This window comes from Mesitornis unicolor, unplaced genomic scaffold, assembly GCF_000695765.1.
Source record: "Mesitornis unicolor isolate BGI_N332 unplaced genomic scaffold, ASM69576v1 scaffold28046, whole genome shotgun sequence".
In the NCBI taxonomy this organism is placed as follows: domain Eukaryota; kingdom Metazoa; phylum Chordata; class Aves; order Mesitornithiformes; family Mesitornithidae; genus Mesitornis; species Mesitornis unicolor.
In genome coordinates, this window is record NW_010190737.1 from 1 (window position 1) to 20,180 (window position 20,180).

Sequence of the window (20,180 nt, forward strand, 5' to 3'; positions counted from 1 at the left end):
GGCAAACGCCCTGGCACTGCTGCAGGGACGCTCGGGGAAGACTGTGGACCTGGGATCTGGAGACGGACGGCTTGTAAGGGCGGGCATGGGGGTGCTGGGGGGCCTTGAGAGTGGCCCAGGATGGGCAAGGGGCAGGGAGGGTGACAGGAAGCCCCCTACCTGCCTGCTGCCCCCCACTCCTGGCTGTGGGTCTAGATGATTCTCCTGGAGATGGTCCTGGACCATCCTAGGTGGTCCTAGAAGACTTCCCATGCAGTGAGCAGAGTGGGAATGACCACTCTAGAAGGAAAGAGCCGTTGCATCAAGAAAGTGCTGTGGACTGAGGTTACCTTGTCCAAGTCAGCAGGAGGGAGCGCGTGAAGCTGGGCAACAGCCCCTACCCCCAGACTTGTCCCCCAAACTCAACACTCAGGTTCATTTTAGTTGCACCTCTCTCTTTCCAGGTGGTAGAGGCTTACAAGCAAGGTTTCAGACCAGCTGTTGGCTATGAGCTCAACCCCTGGCTGCTCTGTCTCTCCAACTACCGGGCCTGGAAGGCTGGGTACCATGGGAAGGTTTCCTTCCTGAAGAAAGATCTGTGGAAGGTAACAGCGTCCTGAGGGTCTGGCTGTATTCAGCGCTGGCCAGAGCTGGGACAGGGCCAGGGCTTGGTCTGCATCTTCTCCAGCCAAGCTTTGCTGGTGATTGTTTGCTCCTTCCCTGACCCACGCTGCTCTCAGGAGGTGCAAAAAACATCCTCTTTTCCAGGGAAATGGCAGCCTGGGGTGCTGGTTTTGCAGGCAGCAGTGCTTCTTCTCAGAGCAGCTTTAAGAAGAGGTCTGAGGTGCTGCTGACACATGGTGGCCTTCAGTGATGTGCTGCTACAGCTGGTGTCAGGTACCCACAGCCTGACCGGAGAAAACCCAGAAGGGATCATGGTTCTGGGATGATGGTGGAGGCAGGTGTTTTGCAAGAGGTGCTGCTTTCACACCCAGCTCCTGGTCACACTAACACATCCCATCCCACACGTTGTGGGGTGTCTTTGCTTCCTCCAAGGTCCAGAAGATCTCCTGCAAAGGGTTTGGGCACTTGAATGGCCCCTCCACACCATTCCTCCCCTGCTATTGCTTCTTTCATTCTCCTTTTCCTTCTCTTTTAAGGTGAATCTTTCCGATTGCTACAATGTGATCGTGTTCCTGGCCCCCAGCGTGGTAAGTCTGTATCTGGCACCCTGACTTATTCTGAGCATGCTCAAGGGAGGGTTATCTTGGGCAAAAGAGACAATATGGGACAGTGGCAAAGACTCCTTAAAAAACCAGGCATCACTGCAAGTGAGCAGTCTGGGGCTCAGCATTGCTCAAATTTATAGAATCATTTAGGTTGGAAAAGATCCTTAAGATCATAGAGTCTAACCATTAACTTGGCACTGCCAAATCCCCACTAAACTATGTCCCGCAGTACCCCATCTACCATCTTTTAAATACTTCCAGGGACGGTGACTCCACCAGTTCCTGTGCCTGACAACCTTTTCAGTGAAGAATTTTTTCCTAATATTGAATCTAACCCTCCCTTGGCATAACGTGAGGCTGTTTCTTCTTGTCCAATAGCTTGTTACTTGTTCATAGTCCCAACCATACACAGGGCTAGTACCAGGCCTGCATTTTGGAAGGGTCTTGGGTTGATGGTGCCTGCTTGGGCCCCCCCAGCCATACCAAGAAGTTGTCCTGTGGTCCATGGTGGCACTGCCATTACATGACGTTTCTAAGGCCACCTGGTCATGGCTGTCTCTCTCTCCCCAGAAGCCTCCCCTAGCCGCCAAGCTCCTTGCAGAACTCCCTGACGAAGCCCGGGTGGTGGCTGGACGCTTCCCCTTCCCCTCTTGGACCCCCACCAGCACCCTTGGGCAGGGGCTGGAGCAAGTCTGGGCCTATGACATGAAGGAGGTGCGGCGAGCAGCGCAGGGCAGTGCAGAGGGAACCTTGGTCTAACAACAGCTGGTTAAGCCTGGCAGAAAGGGTCAGCAGCAGCAGGGATCTGAGCCTCTCCAGCCCTTGGGCTTCAGCTCAGGACAGCAGCAAGAGGGATGCTTGGCCAGGCTTTTCCCAGGGTGTTGGTCCCTCTGAAGAGAGACAGTCTAGGGGAAGCAAGGGAGGGGAAAAATCAGACCTACAAATCCTGGAATTATTGCAGGATTTAAGAGCTAGACCTCCAGTGCCTCTTTTTGTACATTTGCTACTTTATTACTATTTAATTTTTCAAAATAAACATTTTGACATATTTTCCATGAGGCTTTTGCTTTGCCTTTGAGCCGCAGGGTGCTCCTGGAGCCAGAGCAGCCGCTGCTCCCAGCCTCAGGCTTTGCTCCACTGGCCCTTTGAAGGTGGCTCAGGGAGGGGTTTGTCCAGTTCACCTCTTGCTGGAGGACCAGTTTGGCCCTCATCACCTTATGTAACATTCCCTTTTCCACTCAACCACAGGGGAAAAAAAAATGTTTTCCCACCATTAAACAGCAGCTTATCCCTTGAACTAGCCCTGGCCTTGTCTCTTGGAAGCAGAGAAGGGAGCAAAGGCAGGAGCAGAGTCAGCCCTTGGACTCCAGTCTAGGTCTGACCTGGGAGGAATGATATGGCAGGATAAAAATGCGAACCTGTTACTACTGCCCCACCGTAAAAAGCTGCCTGGGAACCTGACCCCATGTCCTGAGGCGTGATGTGCTTAGGGAACAGCAGAATTCCTACAGCTCAGGGGTCAGAGAATAGACAAGACACAGTTGTCTCGTCTCATTTTAGTACTGTTAATTTGAGACCAAGAACACCCACGTGGTTTCCCTTGCTGTGCTTCCCAGCTTTCAGCCGGCAAAGGATACTTGCCCTGACCAGCCCACACAACAGAAATCTCCTTCCTTTTAAATCCTGCTCTTTCCTAGGATTGCACCGCTTCTCAGAGCCACGGAGAGCTATAGTTGGTGGCTTTTGGTCCTTCTGGCTCTGGGCAGTGAGGGAATATCAGCTGCCCCAGCACTGAGTGTGCGTGGCACCTCACTGCCAGTGAGCTTCCTCAGCCGGAGGATCTCCTGCTTGTACCTGCAATGGGGAGCAGCACCATCATTGCCCACATAGTCATCATCCCAAGAGATTCATTTAAACATACACCATGCCTTGTGTTTGCTGTGTGCTAAGGACATGCAGCGTCAGTTAATTCAGACCAGCCAGCCCAGGCACTGAGCCATACTGAGAGCTGAGCCCTGGCAGATACAAAACTGCAGCCTTTTCCTAAAGAAGGGGCTCTGCCAGGTACTGGTACCAGCAACAAGCCTGCAAGTCTGACCCAAGTTCACAGCCAATTTTAGATTTTAGGCAACCTCTGTCTTAGCTTCTTCCAAAGGATGCAGAGGAGAGCACACAGGGAAGGAGATGTGCCACTGGGCAAGCCAGACGCTGCCCCTGCTGCAGAACATGGGATGGTGGCAGCTGTCCACACAGCCGGATGTGCTGCGGGACATCGGCTGTGCCAGCAGCGCTGTGGGAAGGCAGCGGCGAGGTCAGGTGCCAACAGCGTGGCAAGCATGGCGATGTCGCTGGCAATTAGCCTGGGATATAAACTCGGAGCACAAAACCGAGAACATGTGGAAGGGGATGCTACCATCTCACCTTGCAAGATGCTTATCTATGTATTCCTGCAGCTCTGACACCTGCTCTTCTGCCACGAGTGCCCGAGTCAGCAGCTGGCTCCTCTTCTGCTCCAAATCCTCCTGGAGGGACAAGGAAACATGGAGAAAAGAGGGAGCTCTGAAATGGGAGTGAAAATGCTCAGTCCTTCTGCCAGGTGAGGCCAGGCAGCCTTCCCTGACCCACAGGCATGGGGACCAGGCTCCCTGCAGGACAGGCAGTAACTGCTTCTGCCAAACCATGATTTACTCCCACAAAAGTTTTGCAGACAACTGGCAGAGCGATTGCTAGATTTGGCACTTGGACACAGCTTTCACACTTTTCCACCGGTAGTTTGTTGCAAAGGGAAGTGACCTTCCCTTTTAGATTAAAAACCATTTAGTTTTTCGCAGTGTCTTGGGCAGTAGATCTTCTTCTTGCCCACCTTAGGCCACTGAGGACAGAGGAAGGCATAACATGGAAATGGGCTGGTATCACCTCTATAGCTTTGTCTACCACAAAAAACCAAACCTCTGCTTGGTCTTCAAAGCCCTTTTCCCCACGTGTGGCAGTCAGTGCGGCAAGGATCCCAGCATCAACGCTCCCCACTGTTGCTATCGCTGCTGGACAGCAAACCCCACTTCAGCCAAGCCTGCTCCCAGCGAGCATCTCCACAGTTCTGTAGGTGCTGTAGGGCAGTGGTGTGGATGGAGAGAGCTCTCCTCCCTGCTCTGGGCCACCCCATTCCGGAGTGCAGTGCAAATATCCTTGCACTCAAGGGGAACCAGACTGGGCAGGTGATTCAGGTTCAAACTAGACTTGAATCAGCTCAAGTATAGTCCCAGTTTGTTATAGAGAGACCTAAACGCTGGTGCTGAAACATGGGAGGGAGCAGTACAGTCCAGCAATGAGCAGCTGTAAGGGCTGCTCTTTCAGTAGCAGGGAAAATACAGCCTCAATACATCGTCAGCCGGGGACCTGCTAGTGTCACTTGGTGTGCTGAGGCCAAAGCCAAGCAAGGCCCCATGGAAAGCTTCCCCGCTGCAGCCTGGAGCAGTGTATCGGCCCCAGGGCAACACTCAGCTGGGGCAGCACACCTTTGGCATATGGGCAAGGGATAAGCTTTTGTCCAGATGCGCTGTTCCAGACCTCTACCTGGGTGGTGCGTGCAAACTCCCGGAGCTGCTTTCTGACCTCTGCCCAGCCCTCCTCATCCAGCTGTCTAGGAGACAAAAGCAGATTTTGGTCATGCACAGATGTTCAGAGCCAGCCCATCCACAGGTCACACAGCTCTATTCAGGGACTAGACACAACTTGTGTCCATCAGGCCATAAACCTCAGCGCTCTGAACCTTTTCTCTCTTGATGCCCCAGACTTTTTCAGGGCATGCGGTGCGATCCCTGTGCCTGCGCGCGAGAGTCACAGCCTTTCTGTCAACCTGGGATTCCCTGCTGCGAAGGCTGGGTTTGTTCCAAGTTCACATCAACCCTCATACATCAGAGGACTCTGCGCAGAAAGAGTCCTTAACCTGCCGCTGCAGGACTGAACTTGATGGAAATAGAGCGCGATCAATGCCAAATGCTGGCGCTTTTCATGTTTCTGAGCACAAACCCACCCCTTCTGGTCACCGAGCATGATAGGTGAGCTGTCTGTGCAGCCCAGCCGTGGGAAAGTCCTTCCTATTCTGTCCCAGTCTGAATAAGCAAAATACAGGTCACATCTGAGGCTCGGGGAATTTGGGTTGTATGAAGGGAGGAATGCATTGTACTCCAGAGGCTCTGCTGCGACTGCCAGAGTTCCCTCTGGTGGCTGCAGCCTCCTGGCCCAGGCACATGGGAAATCATAGCTGAGATTTCATGGGAGCAAAAGCAAAGGGAACAATAAACAGTGAAGCTGCACAGCTGATAAAAATGAGAAGCAGCAGAAGTCACAGCTGAAGTGCTGCAGTAACACCAGACTTTGCGTATCTAGCTAGAGGAACAAGGTAATGGTGTGGGTGAGACATCAGCACACAGAAAACAAGTGCTTGAAGTGTACAGACTCTTGGCAGCTATAAAGACATAACACAAGGTACATCACTAAAATGCAGGTTCTGGTACTTGTCTGTCTTGTTCTTGTGGCGAGTCTGCATCTCTTCAAGGACTGCTACTATTTTTTATCATTGCAGAGCCTGGTTAAGGCTCAGGCTCTTCTCCAAGACGTTCCTCTGGAGCCCAGTGGTTCAGGCACTGACCGACGACTCAGTGCTGGCATCAAGTTAATGAAATACCTGGTGTGTTTTCTAGGCTACCACATTTGAAAAGGCTGAAAAATCCCAGCTCAAATTTCTCCTACACTTTGTTCTACCTCTTCACACCTAGAGTTGATAGAGTTTCAACAGAATAATGGAACAGGAGAAAGAGACACATAAAAAATGAGCAAATAAAGGGCCTGGGAGCCAGGGAGGTATCAGTACAGGGTCACCTAAGGGTTCCAGGCCAGCTTCTGTGTTGGGAGGGAGGAGAAACAAGACCATCCCAAACTGGTGGTGTTTCACTTGCCTTTCTCAGGTTGTGATCCACCAAAACACTTGGGAGTGTGCTTAACTTTAGCTTCTAAAGAGATCAGCAAGACTAAAAACATGATGAAATCAAACATGTGCTTAAGAGCTTTCTTGGATCAAGGCCCAAATGATCAATTCATTTTGCTGCAGGAAACGCTGCACTGAGATGACAGCTGGCTTTTCTTCTTGGGTGAGTCCCTATCAGCTCCCTTTCTCCCTCTTTATTACTGCCTCCAAGTAAAGCAGAAAAGGCTCCTCAATCCATACAGTAAGGAAAATTCAGAGTTACAAATATCCTGAGAAATGAAACACTTACTGCTCAGGAGACAGCAGAAATGCAGAGGTTTCTTTTGGTCTTTTCTGAAAGAAATAAAAAAAAAAAGGAAGAACAGTATTTCTGTAAGCATTACACCATTGCAATCTCACCCACAGTCCTTGCCACTTTGAAGTGGCACAACGTATCCCAGCACTCTAGCAGCCACCAGTGCCCTGGCAAGGAAAGGATGTGCAGGACATTCTTAAGGTTTAGGTCTCTCATCCTCTGAATTTTTAAATAAATGCACCTCACACAGATCAAGAGACACTACTCTGCCCAGGCAGAACTGGTGGGAGGACATGGAGCTGACTGGTGTGTTTGAGTGCGGTCTCCTGCTCAGTTAGCTATTCAAGCTGAGGCAAAGGCATTCAAGAACAGAAAGCCTCACCCTATCCTCCCTTACTCACCTCATCCTATCCTCCTTTACTCACTCCATCTTTCAGCAGTGAGTGAGTCTGCTGACCTAGCAGCTCTCCTGTAACATCTGCTGCTCCTCAGCCCTCCCAGAGGTCTGTGACCCCCATCTATGAGACTGTTCAGCCTCCAACTCTAACTCACCCCTCTGCAGCGGGGTTGAAGCAGCAAGGGGACTGCTTGGACATCCCATCTTTTCCCAAAATGAGAAAGTGTGCAAGCACTACCCCTCCCTGTGCCACAGACACAGCAATCCCCCAAGGAATGCCTGAGAAAGGGGCTGAATCTGTTGCTTGCTTGTCCCACCACCCCCAGTTTCCCCCCCCCACCAGTCCTGCCACCACCTTCTGCAGTTCATGTAGCTGCAGCTCCAGTTTTGCTTTATCCTCCCGCAGCCGGTTTAGCTCCTGGGTTGTGTTTGTCAGCAGCTCTGGGTCTGTGATGGAAAGGTGGAGCTCGGCAGGGCCACAGTCCATAGCACTGCTGCCCAGGGACCGGATCTGATCTCGCTGGAGCCTGTAACATGCTAGAGTGGTTAGTCCCAGGTAGCTTTGCTTAGGTAACAACACTGAGCATTTCTGCTGCTGCTGGAGGTACCATTTTTTGGAACCTGCTGGCTTCTGGCCACCAAGAGTCAGTCCACCTGCACAGGATAAGTGGGAGAGCCCAGCAGCATGCATGATATTTCTGGATGTGTTTCTGAGGGGAGCTTGTCCTAGAGCTATTTGTGGCTTTTATGCCACAAGAATTTCTGCTGCTTCCCACAGCCCAAGCTGCTGAGAGAGCTGCGGAGCAGAGCTGAGAGCATGGCAGGCTTGGGCTGGGAGGCAGGAGTTATTTGTGGTACCTCTGCATTTCCACACCATCCAACGTGGAATCAATCTCTCACTCTAAACTTTGCACAGGAGAAAGGTATGTGCAAAGCAGCTCTAGGGTGTTCAGAGCACCCTGATGTGTAGCTGGAGACTCCTTGCTCCTGGCTTGTCAAGAGCAGGGAGATAAACACAAACTGCAGACCCTCTGCCCCACCTGGGATCCCCATTTGGGTTCCTCTTGGCCAGGGACTGGGTGCTATGGGGCATTTCCACTTGGTCCTTAGCAATGAGCTGAAAGAGGTAGCCCAGACCCTGGCTTATCCCTACCCGTAAGCAATCAGCAGGTTCTCGTGCTTCTTGACCAAGTTCTTCATGCGTTTCTTGTAGCCACGTGCTGCCCCAGCTAGCTGCTCTTCCCGGGACTTGTAGGAAGCCCTGATATCCTTCAGCATGCTTTCCACAAAGCGTTTCATGGGAGCATGGTCAGCTGGAGCTTTTCTAGGCCCCGTTACGTTGCTGGATTTGCTGTCCATGTAGTCCTTTAAACATACAGAGAAAGAAATTGAGGTGATCAAGTTGTTCCCTAAGGCATGTAACCCATTTCTCACAGAGAAGGTCCAGGCATATTGGTGCTAACAGCACAGAGATTAGGGAATATCTTCTATTTTCTAAGAGCAGGAAAGATTAATTAACTTCCATCACAGCACTTCAAGACAGAGAAGGCACCTGTACTGTGTCAATGACCCAGCTAGGGAAACACAAGTTGGCGTTGGGAGTTACCGTCTCTAGTGTCATACTATTTCCACCATGCCCCGCTCTCTCTCCTAGATAAGATATACTTCAACATTGCTCTGTTAGAAATTTAACTATTCTTAATAGTAAAAATGGCTTTACTTAGTCTCCTGATTCATCACCACACCATGTTATTTGGTACCAGCCTTCTCCCAGCACAGAAACTCTTGCCAAAACCTGCTTACTGCTACCTAGGGGTGTGGGAAGAGATTTCTTCTCAGTCTCATTGCTCAATATAATCAGGTTTCCATGCCTGAACCTGCCTGAAATGCCTGCCGTGTGCCCAGTCCTCACCATGCTCTGATGGCCCTACTCTACATTGACAGCGCTTGTTCCCAGAGCAGGTCCCAGGCATTGGCATTACACAGCCACAGAGGCTGGCAGAGCTCCCTGCGGGTACAGCAACAGAGTCACCATGGAGGCAGTGACAAAGCCAGAAGTGGCATCGCCTGGCCTGCCGAGGGAAGTTGTCAGGGCAATGGCAATTAGAAGCCAACTGGAAAGTAGCCATTGTAAATAAGAGGATCTTTCAATCAAAGTAATCTGACCGAGAAAGTAAGACCCAACAAAAGCTCACAGACCCTTTAGTGTGGCCATACAGGAAATCTGGACGAAGAGAGGGGCCAGCATCTCCTTCCCTAGGCCAAGCTGAGGGCATGGAGCCCCCTTCCAGCTGCAAGCATGGCTCCCCATGCCCCATAGCCCAGCAGGGAGGGGAAACAACAGCAACCTGCAAGAAGTAGGCAGTCAGCATGGAGACTTCCCCAGCCGAGGACAGCCCCTGGGGGTACCCACCGCCACATCCTTGATGTACTGCGCAAGCCGGGAGCGATATTCCTCGTTCAGTTCCTTCAGCCGGAGTTGCAGCCGTGAGTTCTCCACCTCTACCTCGTGGAGTTGGCTCTGGGAGGTGAGCAGCACCTAGGCACAGCACACACGCTTGCTGCTGCTCTTGTCCTCTGGCCAAGCAAGGGGCACTAAGAAACCCCATAAGAGATGGGGGACTTCATTTCATATTCAGCTTCACTAGAGCTGGGAAGGTCCTGAGTTTTCACAGGGGCCCACTGGAAGTGTTTGTAGTCTCTATTCCCCTGATGTCTTCTGTCATTTGCAATCCCCATCCCGGGTGATTGCGCCAACTCTTTCTAAATATCAGTGAACAAAATTCCTCCCAGCACCTGAGGCAAGCAGCACCTTCTACCACATGCATTGCACCCCTGGAGAGGGAAACATGTTGGAGTACCTCAGTGCAAGACATCCACTCCCTGCTAGCTCCAGAAGTGAATGGCACCCAGGAGGAGCGAAAAAGCAGGGGCAGTCCCAGGTGCCAGGGGCTGGGAGCTTGCCCTTACCGCTGACTGCTCCACCAGCTTGTGCTGGGCATCCCCGATTGCTCTCTTAGCCTCCTGCAGCTCCTTCCCCATTGTGATCCTGGGAACACAGAAAGAAAGAGTGGTTATATTAAACTCTCAAACTTCTCTATAGGTCAAATACAGCCAGTTTTGAGAAGGAAATCACGACAGGATGACAAATCTCAGCAGCAGCTGCTACCCCCCACCAGCTCTGTGTGAACCAGAGGCCACAGAGCTCACACAACCAAAAGCAAACGTCCTCCCCAGTCAGAGGGTCTGTTTCTTCAGCATCCCTGCTGCGGCAGCCTTTGCTGGGAGGCTGACCCCATCCCAGCCTGTCGATGGAAGAACTGCTGTGGGGGTAAGGCCTAGGGCTGGGTTCATGTCTGGGCTATCACACTTTTTCTGTGTGTGTCATAGAAGATGGATTTTCAGAGGTGCATAGACTGGATGGTTAGATAACTACCACTGACTTTTAAGTAGACAACTGACCCTCTTAAGAGCCTTGAAGACATCAGGTTTTGCTTCCAGGCCTCACTTGTTCTGAGTGTGAACTACCATTTCCTACCCTCTACCCCACCAAAGGCAGGCTCTCCTGGGCCCAAGGATCAGTCCAAGTGCAATGAGCTCCACAAATGCCCGGCCAAACAGAAGGATGTGTCCTCAAACACTCACACTCTCTCTTCCAGCTTCTGCTGCTGCAAATCATAGGTTTTCTTCAGTTTTTCAAGCTCCACTTTTATGTGATCCTGGTTTCCAAGCAACTGAGGGATAAACGAAGAGGAAGATGAGACAGGCCTGAGCTAAGCAGAGGGATTTGTGAAGAAGCAAGGAGAGCCTCCAGCTAAGCTTAAGTCCAGCTGACCAGTGACATACTGGGGAAAGGACAGGTTTAATTGGGAATGACGGGTGCTCCACAGCATACTAGAAATGGTGTGTGCTCTGGAGACAGAGTACATGGAGGTGCGCTCTCCCCAAGACAGAGTCTGCCAAGAGCTGGTGGTGGAGCCCAAGCTGGTATCGCATGGGCTGCAGCTGGGAAGGAGGCAGGGAACATCTCGTTGCTCTCAGTTTTGGGTCCTTTATCACCCCCGTCTTTCTCAAGTTCTCAGGTTTTCCCTCCACAAGAGCTGGAGATATTCTAGTCCCATTTTCCAATGGCACAGCTTAAAAAAAATAAATTGAATAAATCAAGGCTCATCCACAAAATTCAAGCTAGCACCAGGAGGTGCCAGCCAGTTGGAACAAATTCCCCCTCTGCTTCCCCAAGGATCTAGCAGCAGACCCCCACACACTCACGTTTCTCTCCAGCTTTTGCTGCTCATTTTCAGAGGCAACTATGTCTTCTGGCTGGTTTTAATAAGAGACAGAAGAAGGTGCCTGTTAGATCCCTGCTCTCCAGGGAGAGGTCTCCAGGGCAGAGAGGTCCTTACCTTCACCTCCTGAGCTGAGCGACGCCGCACCATTGCTCGCACTCTTTCATTCATTGGCTGTGGGGGGGGAGTGGTAGTGGTTGCTCTCTGTGTGGGGAAGGGTGCTTCTGGCACTGGCCAGGTTGAGCAGCTCTAGGCTGAGCTCTTCGTTCTTCATGACCTGCCAGGTCAGACAAGAAGGAAAGAGCTTCTGAAATCCTGCCTTTCTGGCTCCACACGCTGTCTGTTCAGCACATACCCACTTTGGTGCATACACAAAGCAGTCACTTACATCCCTTCCTAAAAGCAGTTCTATTTTTAGTTCTCCCTCATATGTCCAAAGATATCAGTGATTTTCTAATTCTCATGGAAATGCAGGGTAAGTATCATTGCCAGGCATCAGGATTATTCACAAGTCACCTAACTCCCTCTGCCCATCTCACACTCATATTCCAGCACAGATCCAGGTGCCAGCCCATCCCTGAGCACAGCTCTGCCACTATCTCTCTGTCCTGACCTCCAGCCTCTCTCCACCCCTGTACCCTCCACTTCAGGCGCATCTTTCCCCATGCAATGGCTTTGAATGGTGCTGGACCCTGTAATGTAAGAGAAGGGCCAAATCTCCATCCATCTCGGCTGACACCACCCAGCTCATTCCCGTTTAGTTTGAATGCATCCCTCCAGCAGCAGCCAGCCCACAGCACTGTGTAGGCAGCCAGTTTCAAAGCAGTGCTGGTGTGAAGTGACACATTTCCAAAAGATAAAGAGGATCTGGAATGAGAAAGGCTCTGTTACAGGTGATCTGGAAGGAATACTGGGGGAATTCATGTCTCACGGGAGGGTTTCTATGTAGATAACAAAGCTTTGATGGGGTTTATGACTAGGGACAAGCTTGAGTAATTGTTACCAAGGCAGTGAATTGGGAGGATGGGAGGCAGAGGTCATCTGAGTCATCTGGAGAGAATAGCTTATCAAAAGATAGCACAGGGTGGGCTGAGGGAAAGAAGAGAGGAGAAAAGAAGCTGACAAAGAGGTGAGATATACAGCTGTGAAAACTGACAGCTATGCAGAGATGGGCTGCTTGTTCTTCAACCAAAACTGATCCATCTGCAGCTGTCAGCCCTGACAATTTGATCAGAGGGGGTCACACAAGCACCAAAGTACCAGCTTAGTGAAAGACAGAGGCAGTCCCAGGTTCGTGATGGGCTTCACTGCCTCTCCTGTGCTTCCAAAGCCTGGCCCGGCTCCATGGAAAATCCCAGAGTGGAACTAGTCCGCAACCATTTGGGTTCCCTCCGACAGTCTTACTTTGTACGGCCACTGCAGACGGCATAAGTCTGCCGAACAAAAGAGGAGGAGGAAATGGAGAGTCGAGGAAAGGTCAGAGGCTTGAAAAGGAAGAATTTACAGCCAGTTAGAAAACAGGCACAAAGTGAGTGTCTGGCATCTTCTGGAAAGCACTTCCCCAGGGACAGGCAAGGCCAGCTCTGTCGCACTCCTTCGCCTGGGACAGACACAGGGCGATGTGTGAATCGAGCTGTACAATGGGGACCGCGACAATTCAGAGGCTCTAACTGTTCCTGGACAAGGGACCATGAATGAGCTCGCTGAGCTGCTTCTGCGCCAAGCAGCCATGACAACATATTGGCAAGGTCACAAGTAGCACTTGTAATTGGGAATGTGTAAAAGGTTCATTGTCTCCCTAGAAGAACGCCAGGGAAGGGGAGGGGGCAGAACTGCAGGCTGCTTTTCCCATTTCCTTTGGAAAAGTCCACAGTGGGAAAATAATGAGCAAGAGGCCCATGTCGTGACAAGTCCCAGCCTGCCAAGTTGGAGCCTCTTTTGCTTTGGGCAGGGATATTTGGTAGTCAAAGCCAAGAAACTGGGGTAAAATCTCAGCCAATGAATTACAACCAAGGAGTTCACCTTTGGCTTCTGGACCCTGCTCCACCACCTTTTCAGGGTGCAATCCAGGCACATAACTGAATCCACGTGCTTTCACTCTCTGAAAAATCCCAGGATCCATGTGAAAACAGGGTGTTATTACCACCAACCTATTAAACTCATCATTTAGAGTCTATCCAATTTTTGAAAATCCAATTTTTGACTAACATATTGCACCCCCTTGGGGACAAGAAGCAACCAAGATTGCTGAACGCTGAGCTATTCCTTTGCAGCCTGGCAGCACTGTGCCTCTGCAGTGCGTTGCTTTGCTGCCAGTCAGCTGCACACACTCTGCCTCGTGCTCCAGCAGGACGACAGGGTGGGTTCACACCCCTGCAAGCAGCTGAGCTTGCCTCCTCAGAAGAAATTTCCATTTCTCAGCTTCCAGGAGACTTCACATGATGGCTTCACAACAATCACTAACTTATTTGCAACAGCATGATCATGAGCTCATATTCTCTACCAGAGATCTGCAGACCAATGCTCACCATAAAGAGAGACAGGGACATGTCTGGTCCCAGCCCCACATTTTCACATCACAGTAAACCGGGTCATTTGGCTGAAGCAGCTAAGCTATCTGCAAGGGGAGGGAGGCATGAGGATGTCAGTCATCCGATCCAATTCAAAAAGGAGGAAAAGTGGGAAGGGGGAGAGGGAAAGAAGAGAGAAAGGTCTATCGAAGGGGCTATTCTTACCAAAGTACACAAATCTGGGTCCAAACCACTTTAGTTAATAATCTCTAAGTTAACAGTCATCAGGAAATTAGCTATATTTTAAGGAACAATCAGGAACTTGCTTCCATTCAGTGTTTTTATAAACTCACCGACCTCAAAAACTTCCAGGTCTCTTCCTGCCGCCTTACGAAATGAGAGTGACTACAAGCAGTTCACGTGCAGCCTGTGCAAGCCATGCAGAAAAAAGGGAAACAAAGCGCACTGGCAGTCAAGAGGGACCTGCAACATGGACGGAGACCAGCCCCACAGTGACCTCCTTCTTACTGCTAGTGACTGGCATGAAAAGAGAAACACCCTGATAGCGGGGTGTCCAGAAGCACACAGGTCAGTGGGGGCTCAGCACTGTCCCCCTGAGCAGAGCAGGTTCTGCATGCCCTGCAAGAAGGTGACCGTGTTATATAAAACCCCTGGGCCCAGAAAACAAAACCATGCTCAAGCTACACTGTCTCACAGCTGCCAAACTCTACTGGACCTAAGCTGTGAGGTGGGTACGTAACCCAAAGTCAACCAAGCTGGCTGTACATCAGGTAATTGGGAGATGGAGTTGAGAACACCAGAGTGAACACTGCAGCCTGTCTCACCTCCTGGTCCAGTTCTTTACCTAGGGCCAGGTAATTGCTTTTCAAAATGATGTACTCATCTGCCAGCTCCTTCCGACTGGTCTCTAGAGCATGCAGACGTTCCTGTAAGGCATCCCGCTCCCCTGTGACTTTCTCACTGCGGAGCTCCAGCTCCAGCACACGGTTCTCCAGGGCCAGGATCTGCAGAGGGCAGGCAGTAGAATTAGACTGTGGCAGAGGCCAGCAGCAATCACAGGGTTTTATTTTGGCCAAATAGGTTCTGGCATGCTATGACTTAAAGAGAGATGAGTTTCACACAAGTTTCATGGTATCTGGGGTGTTAAGGTGGGATTAATTGCTCTAGCTAAAGCCAAGAGAGTACACCAAGCAAAGCAAAGATGGATGTGTAATGAACTGCAGTTCTGGATAAGGTATTGGCAGAGCTGCAACTGGCTACTTAAAACTTTTAGATACCATATTTTTCAGTTCAAAGTTCTCCGTCTCATACTGCTCCTTCAGTTTGTTTGTCTCAATCTGGAGATCAACGAGGTCTTTGGAAATCTAGGAGGGAGAAAGGACATGATAACGGCCACAGACTGATTCTGAGGCCAACATACTGTTTCAACAGGTTGCACTGGGGAATGTGAGCACAACACACACACACCTGGAAAGAGGTCCTAACAATTCCCACCAAATTTTCCACTGCAGGTCTACTGGCCTCACAGCTCAGTTCTCTCCAACTCCTTAAGTATTTGGTTTACCTTCAGTTTTTCCTCTTCACTGAAGGCCATTCTGGCTGACAGATCTGTTTTGGAGCCAGCCAGCTTCCACGTCCTCTCCTGTGGGTCTCCGAGCTGCTTCAGCCTCTCATTCTTCTCCTGCAGCTGCACCTAGAGACACATGGCTCCAGCAGCTGTGCCATACAGCAGAGGCCTCCTCTCCCCCATGCCCTTCTCCCATTGCAGTGCTGGTGAAAGGGAAGAACACAGCATATCTACCTTTTCAGAGCTTGAACAGATAGGGATTTTCAGCTACAATTTCCCTTCCTGAATTAGGATTTCATTTGCAGAGCACTGGTTCCACAACCCAGGAAGCAGCTGCAGAACTTCACACTTACATTTTCATTAGCAAGGTGCTGCACATGTTCTGTCAGAGTACTTACGTTTTTGTTCTCTGCAACACTTCCAAAATCCATGCACTCAGAGGCCAGGATCTTTGCACGGTGTCAGTTTGAAGAGCAAAGGAAGGATCTAAGGATCTCTGTGGCAGCAACTTTTCCCTTAAGGCAGGGCACAAGCAATGTTGCTAACAACTTTGGTTACTAGCAGGTGCAGCGTCCGCCCTGATTTTAAGGTGGAGCCACTACAGCCAACTCATTAAAAGAAATTACACTTCTCAGGAGGTTTCCATATTCCAAAGACAGCACACAGCAGATCCTGAAATGAGCAGCTTAGCAGACACCCTCAGTGAAGCAATATTGCCAGCTCAGAGGTACCATATTACAGACTGGTCTCAAAACCCAGCTGAAGGGATGGCCTCCATCTCTATTGCAGGGATCTTTACAGAATTTAAGATCTGATTAACCCATTAATTAATCCATTAATCCAACTATCTGCTCCAAGACCCTCCAGTAACATCTAACATCAACTTACTTCCAGGTATTTTTCTTTTGATCTCTACAGTCCTTGTATCTCCTGTGTCAATGAGCCACCCAAGGGGGACCAGGATCTTTGAGCTCTGACCACACTACAGATGGTGACAGGAAAGACCTTCCCCAATTTATCGCTTTACATCACAGTTGCTGTATGGAAAATGTAAGTTTTAAAGCAAAACACACACTGAAACAAATCCTGATTAGCCCAGACAGTGCTAAATCTGGATCATGCTTGTCTACACACTGCGGCAGACTCCAAATTGTGACCATCCCGGCCTGAATGGGACAACTCCCAAGTGTGTGCAAAGCTAAAAGTACCTGAACAGTCTCTGACTAAGAGCAAGGGTAATGGAGAGCATAAGACACAGTGGGTAATGCTGGCAGAGCTTGGTGAACAGCAGCCATGGGATAAAATGAATGCGAGTTCTTCATCTCTTCATTTCAGGCTTATTATCACTGCTATTTCTGTCGAGTGGGTGAGTTTAGGTAAGAACTTGTCTCTTACAGAAAAAAAACTTTGACAATGTAAGGTTCACAAAAACCACAGCTCTGAATAACTTCTTAGTAACTGTCAAAGCTAAGAGGATGAAAAAAAGAGAGGGGGAGGCACATCCTGATAAAAAACTCTGTGCCGAGCAAAGTTCACCAGCCCCTCACCTGGTCCAGGCTCCCGGGGGAGATCCCGTAGCCCCTTGATGGGGTTTGCATGGACAGCCATGGAAGTGACACGCAGGGGATGAGTTCTTGTGGGGCATGAGAGAAGGAGAAGCTAACAAAACACGTCATTATGTCTTATTTATCTGCAAAAGAACTTAACAGACCTGAAGTAATTTTATTAAGGTAATGAAAGTGCTGATGAGAATTCACAGTCCCTTCACACCCACTGCTGAGCAGAAAGCCAAATTCACACACCGCCCACAGCGCTGGGGGCCTTGGAAGTCTCCGGTGGGTGCTGCAGCACATGAAGGAACCGAGCCACAGCTCCGCTCCACAGGTGCATGCCATCTCCTGCAGCTCTCAGCCCTGCAGTCCTCGCCGAGGACAGGCACTCCCAGGCCACACTGACCCAAGGACACGTGCAGGCTGACCCACGCCACTGCCCCACACAGCTCTGAACTCAGCAGTGGCGTGCTTGGGCTCCAAAATGCCCAATTCAGGTGGGCAAACAGCCCACCCCAGCATGCTGGCAAAGCCGGCCTCCCTGGAGGTGCCTGGTTCACCTGACAGATGCCAATATACTGCTGTGCTTATTTCCAGACCAATTAAGATTCATGTGCACAGTATTAGTTATGCTCCTACAGTGCCTGGGAGGCACAGGCCAAACACCCTTTGTGGCAGGTGCCGTACCAGCACCAGAAATGACAGTGACCACTTTTCCCTTGGTTTGGAAATACAAAGCAAATTCTGCCCTGGCTGACACTACAAACACTAAAATTGGGCTGAGCAATGTGGTTTAAGGGTATCATCGCAGACCAAAAACTCCATCATCAGCTGCCAAACTGTTTATTTTCACCTCTCCTCCAGCATTGACCAGAGCTGCCAGCCCATGGCGGGAGGACACCCCCGCTGCCAGTGCCCCGGCCCTCCCTGTGGGCCCGGGAGGCTGGAGCATCCCCGAGGGGGCCCACGCGCCCGACGAAACTGCTGCGGACCGAGGCTTGAGCGGCACCAAGCGTCGGGGTGACGCCTCGGGGGGAAAGCGTGGCCGCCAGAGGAGCAAGTCAGCCAGAGCCGGGGGAGGTGACTGGGCCCCCACCTCCCCCGGGCTGAGGAGGAGTGGGCGGTGTCCTAGACTGGGCCTACTTAAGTATGGCCGCGTCCCGTTTCCAGGGCAACAGGCGAGGCAGCTTCCGGGGGAAGGTGGCGAGGTGGCAGCGCCACCTGGTGGCGGGAGTACGTAACATCCTCGGCTCGGGCACCCCCAGCTCCTCTGCTTCGGGGTCCTACCAGCACCTCTCTCCCTTATATCCCAGCTAAGTTCACCCGCTTCCAGTTTAAATCCATTACCCCTTTGCGGGCCCTGGTGAAAAGCCACTCGCCATGGCTCTCACCAGCCCTGTTATACCTTGCCAGCCTGCTAGAAGGTCTTCTCCAGACTGAGTAGCCCCGACTCTCCCAGCCTTCCTCCACAGCAAAGGGTCTGCCAGCTCCCTGGCCATTCCCGTGGCACCCTCTGGACTCACTTTAACAGGTTCAGGTTTGCCTTGTGCTGGGACCTCATAGCTGGATGTGTGTTCATAGAGGTGTCTCTCCAGAGCAGAGAGGGACAATCACCTCCCTTGACCTGCTGGCCACACTGCTTGTGATGCGGCCCCAGGAGATGATGGCTATGCTGGGCTGCAAGCACCCATTGCCAGCTCATGTCCCATTTGTCACCTTCTAGCATCTCCAGGTGCTTCCCTACAGGCACGGAGAGCCTGGCAGCGGGCAGCGCAGGGGGTTGTGGCCGTGCAATCTCTGGCAGGAGGAAGGTGTGTGGTCCCTCCACCACACTCTCACCCCCTCACACCAGCTCGCCACCCCAAGGACCAGGCCGCTGCCTCCATTGCCCACCACTGGGATAGGCTCTCCTGCCATTCTTTGTTCCCAAGTGCCTCCAACCCCAACTCCCAAGGACTCCACCTTTCCCCCAAAACTCAGCATTTGGGAAATTTCCCATCTGTGCCTCTGGCAGTGGCACTGGCATCCCTGAGTCATGGCTTGGGGATGTCCTCACCTCCCTGGTTCAACCTGCCCAACCACGCTGGTGGAAGTGACACCGTTTCATGTGGCTGCGTGGGCCACCAGCATGGTAATTAGTGTCCCCAAGAGCCGCATCGGTCACCTTTCTCAACTGCCCACACGAGTCTGCTGCAACCACAGCAGGGCACGAGCCAACGGGGACCTCTGCCAGCAGATGCCAAAACCTTTTGCCACCACCGCCAAGTCCCCATCTTGAGTAATGCAAACTTCTTTTTTGAGTGAAACTTGACACAGCGCATTAGGTGGGGACCAGAATGACCAGAAACGTGGGAGACCAGCAAACACTGGGTGAAGCCCATCTCTGCCAAGAGGGTCTCTCGAGGAGGCAGTTTGGTCCATCCTGGTGTTCCCAAGAGAGCGGCACAAGCTCTGTGATGCCAGTGTCACCCATCCCAGCTCTCTTGGGCAGCAGCATCAGGGCTTGCACATTTTTGGATTGGGATGAGGAGCAGGAGCACTGGTTACCCTGGCAACACGAGATGCTCTCCTCCAGACAGAGAGAATAATTGGCAAGATTTGCTAAAAATACTTCCTAACTCAGCTGTGCCAACACCACTCATGTCACATCCTCACTGGGTTGATGCTGTCACTGCTGGCACCCAGAGCTGGCCCTGGGCCACTTACTCTGGATTAGGGAGGATGGACCAGGGAGCTCCTGGGGTCCAAACAGCCTCCCTGGCTCTGGCAGGGCCACCACTGCCAGTCTCTGCCCAGCTGGGACAGGACAGGGGGCCAGGGACAGCAGGGACAGCTGGTGGCATTAACCCACACAAAAGGATGGGAGGGAGCTCCCTGGGGAGGGACCTGCAGGCACAGGATGGCTGCTTGGGAAGGTAATGATTCCTCAAAAAAGTTTAAAAGCAAATTATTTTGCTGCTTTTCCCACTACCATTACAGCCTTCTCCATGGCAACCAGGTGAGGCAGCTCAGACTTTGGTCCTGGATGAAGAGATTAGCTGTCAGGGCTGAAATGATATGAGGATCGTTTGGGGAGGTCCATGCTGGCTAGGGCTGTGGTGGGAGGAGGACATTTGTGGTGAGGACTCAAAATGAGGTCCCCGTGGTGGCTGTGGTGCCATGGTACACCAGGCAGGTGTGAGGTCCCCCTGCGCAGGACGAGCTCATAGTGATGCCAGAGCAACCAACCACACCATGGGGTCTGAGCATCCCTTGCTGCAGGCAGCGGTGGTACACATCTGGAGATGCTCTCAAGGAGGTTTAAAGGTGGAAACAGCTCCAACTCTTCCCTGCACTGCAGCCATTTTGGGAAGGGTTTT

The 20,180-nt window shown here is 51.5% G+C and overlaps 2 protein-coding genes across 2 annotated transcripts; one reads left to right on the forward strand and one right to left on the reverse strand.

Moving 5' to 3' along the window:
- Window positions 1-4: 4 nt before the first annotated feature.
- On the forward strand, window positions 5-1,967 carry LOC104534002 (protein FAM173A-like; the record flags this gene model as incomplete). The annotated part of the gene is made up of 4 exons (XM_010186507.1): window positions 5-73; window positions 444-584; window positions 1,140-1,190; window positions 1,779-1,967. Coding segments are annotated over 4 exons (450 nt in total), but the record flags the coding sequence as incomplete, so codon positions are not given.
- Window positions 1,968-2,935: 968 nt separating this feature from the next.
- On the reverse strand, window positions 2,936-15,702 carry CCDC78 (coiled-coil domain containing 78). Its single transcript, XM_010186508.1, is given in 15 exon segments — window positions 2,936-3,062; window positions 3,630-3,730; window positions 4,782-4,844; window positions 7,228-7,414; window positions 8,041-8,252; window positions 9,301-9,426; window positions 9,858-9,936; window positions 10,533-10,621; window positions 11,157-11,207; window positions 11,291-11,339; window positions 11,341-11,450; window positions 14,529-14,708; window positions 14,982-15,068; window positions 15,269-15,397; window positions 15,670-15,702. Coding segments are annotated over 15 exon segments (1,623 nt in total).
- Window positions 15,703-20,180: the final 4,478 nt, after the last annotated feature.